The sequence below is a fragment of the Pogoniulus pusillus genome, chromosome 22, assembly GCF_015220805.1.
Source record: "Pogoniulus pusillus isolate bPogPus1 chromosome 22, bPogPus1.pri, whole genome shotgun sequence".
In the NCBI taxonomy this organism is placed as follows: domain Eukaryota; kingdom Metazoa; phylum Chordata; class Aves; order Piciformes; family Lybiidae; genus Pogoniulus; species Pogoniulus pusillus.
The window spans coordinates 22,170,429-22,179,822 of record NC_087285.1 but is presented as its reverse complement, the minus strand read 5'-3'; the positions used below and the strand labels follow the sequence as shown (position 1 = coordinate 22,179,822).

The 9,394-nt window shown below is 50.6% G+C and overlaps 1 protein-coding gene across 2 annotated transcripts; it reads right to left on the bottom strand.

Moving 5' to 3' along the window:
- Window positions 1-2,584: 2,584 nt before the first annotated feature.
- NEUROG1 (neurogenin 1) lies at window positions 2,585-4,907 on the bottom strand. 2 transcript variants are annotated; one of them, XM_064161335.1, is made up of 2 exons: window positions 4,826-4,907; window positions 2,585-3,809 (listed from the first exon to the last, which is right to left on the bottom strand). In XM_064161335.1, the coding sequence occupies exon 2, from the start codon at window positions 3,806-3,808 to the stop codon at window positions 3,269-3,271; it is 540 nt and encodes a 179-aa protein (XP_064017405.1). In that variant the 5' UTR covers window position 3,809; window positions 4,826-4,907; the 3' UTR covers window positions 2,585-3,268. The 2 variants fall into 2 exon arrangements, with proteins under 2 accessions (XP_064017405.1, XP_064017404.1); XM_064161334.1 differs by lacking the exon at window positions 4,826-4,907 and adding an exon at window positions 4,540-4,612.
- Between the last annotated feature and the right edge of the window lie 4,487 nt (window positions 4,908-9,394).

Here is a 9,394-nt window from a genome sequence, read left to right as displayed (position 1 = left end):
CTTCCTTTCTTCCTTTCTTCCTTTCTTCCTTTCTTCCTTTCTTCCTTTCTTCCTTTCTTCCTTTCTTCCTTTCTTCCTTCCTTCCTTCCTTCCTTCCTTCCTTCCTTCCTTCCTTCCTTCCTTCCTTCCTTCCTTCCTTCCTTCCTTCCTTCCTTCCTTCCTTCCTTCCTTCCTTCCTTCCTTCCTTCCTTCCTTCCTTCCTTCCTTCCTTCCTTCCTTCCTTCCTTCCTTCCTTCCTTTCTTTCTTCCTTTCTTTCTTTCTTTCCTTTCCTTTCTTTCCTTTCTTTCTTTCTTTCTTTCTTTCTTTCTTTCTTTCTTTCTTTCTTTCTTTCTTTCTTTCTTTCTTTCTTTCTTTCTTTCTTTCTTTCTTTCTTTCTTTCTTTCTTTCTTTCTTTCTTTCTTTCTTTCTTTCTTTCTTTCTTTCTTTCTTTCTTCCTTTCTTCCTTTCTTTCTTCCTTTCCTTCCTTTCTTCCTTCCTTCCTTCCTTCCTTCCTTCCTTCCTTCCTTCCTTCCTTCCTTCCTTCCTTCCTTCCTTCCTTCCTTCCTTCCTTCCTTCCTTCCTTCCTTCCTTCCTTCCTTCCTTCCTTCCTTCCTTCCTTCCTTCCTTCCTTCCTTCCTTCCATCCTTTCTTCTTCCTTTCTTTCTTTCTTTCTTTCTTTCTTTCTTTCTTTCTTTCTTTCTTTCTTTCTTTCTTTCTTTCTTTCTTTCTTTCTTTCTTTCTTTCTTCTTCTTTCTTTCTTTCCTCCCTCCTTCCTCCTTCCTCCTTTCTTCCTTCCTTCCTTCCTTCCTTCCTTCCTTCCTTCCTTCCTTCCTTCCTTCCTTCCTTCCTTCCTTCCTTCCTTCCTTCCTTCCTTCCTTCCTTCCTTCCTTCCTTCCTTCCTTCCTTCCTTCCCTCTTTCCTTCCTTCTTTCCTTTATTTCTTTGAGATTGAAGTCCAGTGTCTTGGGACCCAGTGACTTTAGATGACCTTCCGTCTCCACGGACTGTACTGAATTTCAGCCCCTGGAGGCTACTCCATACAAAACCTCCTGGCTTTCAAGGGCAGGTGCAAGCAAAGCTTCACTGCGTCACAGATCAAGACCTGTTACTGCTAGAATTAGATTTCACAAATCTCTTTTATTTAGCAGGGCGTCATTAAGGAGCTGGTCTATGCTGGTTGCTGGGGTCTTTAATTAATATAACTATTAAGCTGCCATTAGGATTTCCAGGCAATACCATTTCCTTTTCAGCATTTATTCTCCCTGAGAAGCAGAGCTGGGTGTGTGAGTACAGACAAGCACTTTAAAACGGCTTCAAATAAGTCTAAAGCTCGAGGACTCAGGCACTCCAGCAGGGACGCTGCCAACTGCGGTGTCTGAGTGATCTTCATTCAGCTCCTCTCCTAAATTTGGTGGCAATTTTATGAGCCTGTCTTATAGTTTTGCTAATATCTCACCGTACATTTGGCTTCCAGGCAGAGGCTTTGCCTGTGTGATGAGTGGCTTCTCGGTGTCTCACCTGCTGCTTTGTTTCACTGTTTGCCCTCTCTGCCTTTCCTCCTGCACATGACTCGTTCATGTCCTCAGGACTGACTTTCTTCTTGGGTCTTTGCAGCAGCCCTGAGCACCTGAGTGCTCCAGTAGCTCTGCTTAGTGAAATCATTAATTCACTGATGGTGTGCACGATTGTGGGACCCAGATTTTACAGGTATGAAACCAAGGCATAGAATAGTAAAAATCAGTTGGTCCCTCTAAGCCTGGGCTGCCCTGTCTGAGGTGTGCAGAAGTTGGCTTTTTAACCTGTGTGGGGTTGTACCGCACCTATATGCAGGCGTTCACTGCTTTCCCCACAAGCACCTCAGGAGCTGTCTCCATTGCTCTAGTTCACCAGTGGTTTGGAGATGGCTGGAGAGCTAGGCCTGACTTGCCTCATCTCTGTAAAACATGAAGACATGAAGTGATGAGTTCCTTCAGCAAGGTAGGATCTGGGGGATCAGAGGGCTTACACAAATTCAGGAGAAAGGAAAAGTTTGACTTTCCCAACAGTGCAGCTGACTTCATGGAGCTGAGGGCCCATCTTGACACCCTCAGTCTCTAGTTGAGAGCCAGAGGTGTTCCAGGGTTGATGCCAAGGCCATGCAAGGTGTTTCTGGCCACCTTTTCTCCTCTCCCTGCATGACCACCGTATGCCCTAGGGAAAGGACAGCTCATGCCAGGCAAGTTCTCTCAGCACTGCAGGTTTAGGTAAAGCCATACCCTCCGTCAAGGGTGCAGCATCCTCTCCCTGCACCAAGTCCCCCAACACCTTGCAGGTACCCATACGAACCACGACAAGGAGAGCCCTGACCACCAGCGCTGCTGGTGCCGCTGCTTCTTCTCTCTGCCCACGCAGAGAACAACTCTCTAAGCCTTTCTGGTGGGACTTGGGGCCCGGCAGATGTTGGCAGGCAGCTGTAAGTGTCTGTGGTTGGTGTGGTGTGAGAAACACCAGCCTGGAGTGTGCTGTTACCTTGGCACAAACCCTTCCCTCCCACCCCAGGCTTCTTCTGAGGAGCACAAACCAGCCCCTGAACGTAGGAATCAAAACTGCATAGGCACTGCTGGGCTTCAGTAAAAACGTTAGAGATTTTATTTACAGGGTAAGGGCGATTCATAAAAAAGCAAACAAACAAACAAAAAAGAACCCACTTCGATAAGAGGCATAATAATAGAATAAAGCTCTTTATGTACAAAAATACAATTTTCATATGAATGAACATCTTGAATAAATTAAAGCACTCTCTGGCCCGGGCGCTGAATGCCCCGCGTCTGCTCCTGCTCCCGCTCCTGCTCCGCCGCGCTGGGGGTCAGCATCTATAATGCATGAGCCTCTCCGCTTGTCCTCCGGGTCCCATCGGGGCTGGTGCTGGGGACCCCCACCCCTACACACACCCCTTGCCCCAGCGGGGGCTGAGCTTGCCCCCGGGAGCAGGGCAAGAGGGATGGGCTGAGCCCCAGCGCTGTGCCCCGGGCCGCATTGATCCCCTTAAGCCTTTTCATGGCATTGTCAGGGCGTTCAAACCAAATTTTCATGCTCGTTTTTCTTCGCCGGAGAGCTACAAATTGTAAAATTGACTTTTCACCTCGTCTGCGGCAGCAAATCTGTCGCTTTTCTTCCCGGTTTTCGGAGGCCGGGGGAGGGGGGCTGGGGCCTGCGTGTGTGTTTGGGGAGCTGAAAAGTGCAACGGGAGGAGACCCCCCCCTTCAGCCCCGACCCTCGCAAGGGGAGCGGGGAGAGCCGGGGCTGCGCGCTAGCGGCAAGGCGCGCCTGGGGCCGCGGGCAACCCGCGGAAGTTGAGCAGGGTGTCGGCGGGCGCGTAAGCGCAGTCCTCGGAGGTAGCGGGGCTGCTGGGGCCGGAGGTGGAGGCGCAGAGCGAAGGGGCGGAGGGGGAAGCGGTGGACAACCAGGAACCGGCATCGCTGCCGGGGCTGGGAGGGGGGACGGTAGCGGTGGCCCCGCGGAAGGCGGGGGGCGGCGGCAGGCACTGCTCGGCCAGGCGGAGGGTCTCGGAAAGGGCCCAGATGTAGTTGTAGGCGAAGCGCAGAGTCTCGATCTTGGTGAGCTTGGTGTCGTCGGGGAAGGTGGGCAGGACGCTGCGGAGCTCGTCCAGCGCCGCGTTCAGGTGGTGCATGCGGTTCCGCTCCCGGTCGTTGGCTTTCACCCGCCGGCTGCGTTTCAGAGTGTGGAGAAGGGCTTCGGTGCGCGCCCGCGCACGGCCGCGCCTCCGCCTCCGCTCCCGCGGAGCGCCGGGTGGGTCCGCAGCAGCGCTGCTGGCCGCCTCCCCTGGCATCCTGCGGAAAGAGCAGACGGGACTGCCGTCAGCGAGGGACTGGGGAGGGAAAAATGAGGGGGGGAATGAAGGGGAAGGGGAAGGGGTGAAGCAGAAGGGGAAGGGGTGGGGGGAGAGAGGAAAATGATAACTGAGGAGAGGTGGAAAAATAACAACAGCTACGGATGGAAAAATTAACTAAGGGGTGGGGCGATAATAACAACTGGGGGGGGGGAGGGAGAATAATAGCTAAGGGGAGGAAGAAGAATAACTAAGGGCGGATGAATAGTAACTAAAGGATGAGTGGAAAAAGAATAACGGGAGAAGGGAAAACTAAACTAAGGGAGAGATTAAAAAATAACTAAGGGGGTGAAAAAATAATAACTGAGGAAGAGGAGAAATAGTAACTAATTGAGGGGAAATAATTACTAATGGAGAGGAGAAAATGATCATAACTAATGGGGGGTAAATAACAATAACTAGGAAATAATAACTACGAGCAGGAAATGATAACTAAGGGGAGGAAAATAATAAGTAAGGGGAAAATAATAACTATGGGTGGAAAATAACAATAACGAAGGGAGAGAGGGAAAATAATAATCACCATGGGAGGAAAATAATTACGACTAAAGTAGGGGAAAAGAATAACTAAATTAGGGGGGAGAGGGGAATAGCAATAGCTAAGGGGGAGGGAGGGTGGAGGTGTGGGAGTGCTTGGCACAGCAGCAGGTGCCATCATGCCCCGTACTCACATGGCAAGTCACTCCCAGGGATGCAGTTAAGCAATGTAAAAAGGCAGGACAAAAATGTTAAAAGGTAAAAGCAAAACTTGTTGCTGCCAGGGCAGGCGGAGTGGGGAAAAAAAACAAAGGCCAAAAGGGAAAAAAAAAAAAAAAAAAAAAAACTACAATAAGAGAAAAAAAGAAAGGAAAAAAAGAAATATGTAAATGAAAAAAAATAAAAAAGAGAAAAAACCAAAGAAAGTGAATTGGGAAAAAATATAAAGAGGAAAAAAAAAATAAATGAGAGGAAAAAAACCTGGAAAGCAGCGGGGAAAGGCGGGGCGGGGGGACACGCGTCCGCTCTTGTCTTTGAAGTGCTGCGGGCTGCGATCCGCTCGTGTGAGCCGCGGCTTTGGCACACGACGGCGCCGGGGCCGTACTTATAGCGGCGGGCGGACAATGGCCCCGTGGCCGCCCCGCGGGGCCGCGCCTCGGCGGCAGGTCGGCCCCGTGCGCCTCGCCCTCCGGAGCGTGCCCGCAATTACCGCGGGCAGCCGCGCATCTGCCGCGGCCCCGGGGGATGAGGGGAGGAGGGAGGGAGGTGGCTGGACAAAGCAGGGTGGCGGTGGTCGAAATGGGGGTGGGGGTGGAGGATTGAGAGTGAGCGGTGAGCCTTGCAGTGGGCAGAGCCAGCTGGGGGGCAGTTGTGGAGGTTTTCCGTGCACCTTGCGAGTTCTCTCGAGGGGAATTCTCTGAAGTGAGAGAGGTTTCAGTCGCCTCAGGTCTCTTCCCTGCCGAGAACCGCCAGGCGTACTTTGGATGCCACGGGCTTCTCTTCTCAAAGGGCTCTGCAAGGGTTAGAGTTAAAAATTCCAGGTTACATCTGTTTGGTAAGCTTCAGTGGTCGCGAATGTACAGATACAGCTCTTTGTCCCTGGATAAACCCCAAGGACTCCGCTGGTTTTGTTGCAAAGTCCTCCATGCCGCTGCTAATCCCCATTAAGCACCCAGGTATCGCCCTTGGACACTTTGAGAAGACACAGTTTGGTAAGCAGCTGCAAAGCTCCTCCTGACATCTGGCTTCTTGCCTCAGTGGTGTAAGGAAGCCATTGTCAGCACTCAGGTACTGCCTCTCTGGGAGGTTTTTGGTTTCACTATCCATCAACAGCCATTTTTAGACTCCTGTGTCCAAACTCGCCTGGACTTACAGGACTTCTCCTTAGATTAAGCCTAGATTCACTCCCTCTGTGTGATTTTCTCCAGTGATAAAGTGGACAGTTGACAGAGTTATTGTCTTCATCATTTTAAGTTCACAGAACTACGCTTCAGGTAGAAAAGATCCTAAGGGTCATCAAGTCCAGCGGTCAAGCTAAGACCACCATGGCCATTAAACCATGTCCTGAGGTGCTGTCCTGGAGCCCTGCATACTCCCAAATCCCCCAAAAATCGAGTGGGAACTCGACTCTTTGCCTAGGAAGGATACAAACATTGGGGTGCTGCCTGCCTTGGGGTGCCTGCCTTAGAGTGCTCCCCTGCCTGGGTCGTTCTGCAGAAAGAGTGCCCTGGCGCTCCAAGGACAAGCTCCTGAGGGACAGGACCGTGCCTGCTTTGGACGGCTCCCACCACAAGCATCCTTTAAGGAGCCTCGGCAGTCCTTTGCAAGAGCGCGAGCATCTGGGCTGCCCTTTCAGCCAGCCTGGCTCACCTGTGAGTGGCTTTGGATCGGCCTGATAATAGTGGGAATGCTGTGCTTAGTAGCTTAGCCTTTCCATCTCCTGGCTTCTGAAATAGTCAAACTCATCTCTGGTGTCCTTGTAAGATCTTCTCAGTCCGAATCTGCTAATTAAAACAGAATTAATTCCTGTGCATAGTTCTGGGGGTGGGTTTCAGGAAAATAAAGTGATTCTATTTTTATGTATATTCCTGACTCAGCCACGTTAATTCCCTGCCTCCACAAGAGGTGCCATGTCCACACGTTTCTTGAACACCTCTAGGGATGCTTCCTGGGCAGCCTGTTCCCATGCCTGACCACTCTTTCAGTAAAGAAGTTTTTCCTAATATCCAAACCAAAGCTCCCCTGGCATCCATCCTTTGTTTGCACCTGGGACAGGAGATTGACATCAGTGTTACTCCTCCTGCTTTCCACCTTCCTCACTCTGACATGTGCCAGAACACCACACACCGACAGAAAACAAACTTCCTGGTGCCCAAAAGATCCCCCACACAAGTGAGCAATCCAGCGAGCTCTGGGTGATGAATGTCCACAAGTCTCAAACTAGAAGTACTTTCCCCAGGGCTGAGCTTGCAGGATCTGCTCTTTAACATCTTTATCTGCCTGCAGGCCTTGGATGTGCAACAGCCACGGCAGGGCAGGAGATGGGGCTTGGCTGCTTGGTGGCAGGGACTGAGGCCTCTCCATCACCAGACCTGCAATCAGGCTGATGTTTTTAGGGCCTGTGCATACGTAAATGACTTTCTGCACTAAGTAGTTCAACTCTATTGAGTCACTCACGCCCTTAAGTGATGGAATGAGTGGCCTCTGTGGGCAGGCAAAGACTGGCCGTGGAGCTTCCAGCAGGAACCAGGAGAAAGTCAGGAGGGACCAAACTGTAAAGCATATGGCGAAAAATGTTGAACTTTTGTCAATGTGCACTTTGCATTTGCTGATATAAACTCTGGGTGCTGTCTGCAGCACTTTTGCTGTCTTTTGTTTAGGTGTCCCCCAGCAGTCAATAGTTTATTCATTAAAACGTTTATGATTCCCCAGAGTTTGGCAGACTCTGGCACAAGCCATCACTCCTCTGCAGGTTCGCAGTGAAAGGCCATTATTCATTAGTCCTTATCCATCATTTGCAGTTTGTCATTTGTTATTCTCTTGTTTTTAGAAGTTGGTGCTCCAATCAAGGAGGGGAGAGAGCACCATGTGTGTCTGTGATCAGTCACAGGCCATGAATAGCCCGGGCTGAAGAGAAGGCTTCACAAACAAGCCACAGGCTGAAATTTGTTTGCATAATCTATTCACTGCGTACTTATGAATAACGAAAGCATTCACAGAACCAGAATTGTTTCAGGAGCCCTCACAAACAGAAAGAAGTGCTAAATATCTGGGGTAATTTATTCCCAATGAATAATTCAACCCCTTCTATCGTGGGCGCTCTGCTAATTTCGCAGAGAAGAGCTCCTGCCCCTGTGGAAGTCAGCTGCTGAGGTTCCATCCAGCTTTCTGGGGCTGGGAAAGGAAAAAATCCCCAAATGAAGCAGGAGCTCTGACTACAAGGAACACAGAGTGAGTTCCCTCACGGGCACAGGCTGAGAGAGCTGGGGTTGTTCTGCCTGGAGGAGAGAAGACCCCAGGGAGACCTTAGAGCAGCCTTGCAGGACCTGAAGGGGCTGCAGGAGAGCTGGGGAGGGACTTTTTACAAGGGCTGGGAGTGACAGGAGGAGAGAGAAGGGATTGAAGCTTGAGGAGGGCACATTGAGGCTGGAGATTAGGAAGAAATTCTTGACAGTGGGGGTGGTGAGACACTGGCACAGGTTGCCCAGGGAGGCTGTGGATGCTTCTTCCCTGGAGGTGTTCCAGGCCAGGCTGGATGAGGCCTTGAGCAACCTGGCTTAGTGTGAGGTGTCTCTGCTCATGGCAGGGGGTTGGAGATGGATGATCCTTAAGGTCCCTTCCAACTCAAACCTTTCTATGAACCTATGAATCTATGGCCTTTGACATTGGCTTCTTCACAGGCTTACAGGATGTCAGGGGTTGGAAGGGTCCCAAGGAGAGCATCCAGTCCAACCCCCTGCCAGAGCAGGACAATCCTATCTAACACAGATCACAGAGGAACACATCCAGACAGGCCTTGAAAGTCTCCAGAGAAGGAGACTCCACAGCCTCTCTGGGCAGCCTATGCCAGTGCTCTGGGATCCTTACAGTAAAAGAAGCTCCCCCTTTTATTGAGGCAGAATCCCTTGTGTTGCAGTTTACACCCCTTGCTCCTTGTCCTGTCCCAGGGAGCAGTGAGCAGAGCCTGTTCCCCCACTCCTGGCAGCCCTCAGATACTTAGAAACATTTATCAAATTCCCTGTGAGTCTTCTCTTCTCCAGACTAAGCAGCCCCAGGTCCCTCAGCCTCTCCTCATCAGCCATGCCCTCCTGTCCCCTCATCATACTCGGAGCCCTCCACTGGACTCTCTCCAGCAGATCCCTGTTCCTCTTCAACTGAGGAGCCCAAAACTGAACACAGTATTCAAGATGATCACTTTGATGGCTCAGAGGCTCAAGGTTCTTAGTTGCATATTTTGAGCTCTAGACAACCTTGCCATGAATATTTTACAGTGCTTTAAAAATAAAAAGAAAGGAAGAAAATGATTCAGAAGACATTTTTGACTGTGGCTACCACAAAAGACCCCTGGCTCAGCCCTCCCTTCACTATCTGGGATGGCAAACTGCACATTCAGCCCCAGAGCAAGCTGTGTGAGTGTGTTTCCATGTGGCACATCTATCATTTGGTTTGGCCTTGAGCATGAAGCTCGCTCCTCAGCCCTAGTGCTGAGCTGTGTGTTGAGCCTTGTTCATGGATGGGCTCCAGAAAAAGTAAGAATTGATTAACCAAATGGAGGAAAGGCTGTTGGAACAAAGGCACGATAGGCTCCTGGGTGCTGGCAGCACTTGAAGCCTGAATAGTCAGTGATGATCTCTGCATCATTCCAGCAAGGCAAAGCTGGTGCCTGGGAAGATACCATTCCCTGGGAAGTGTTCATTGCACCTTCCAGACATGAACAGATCTCCCTGTCAGAAATCAGCGTTAAAGAGGTGCCCAGAACGATCATCTCTAAAGGAGTGTTAGACTCACTGCTCTCCCCAGGCATGGCAGCGAGTGGAACTGCTCCCACAG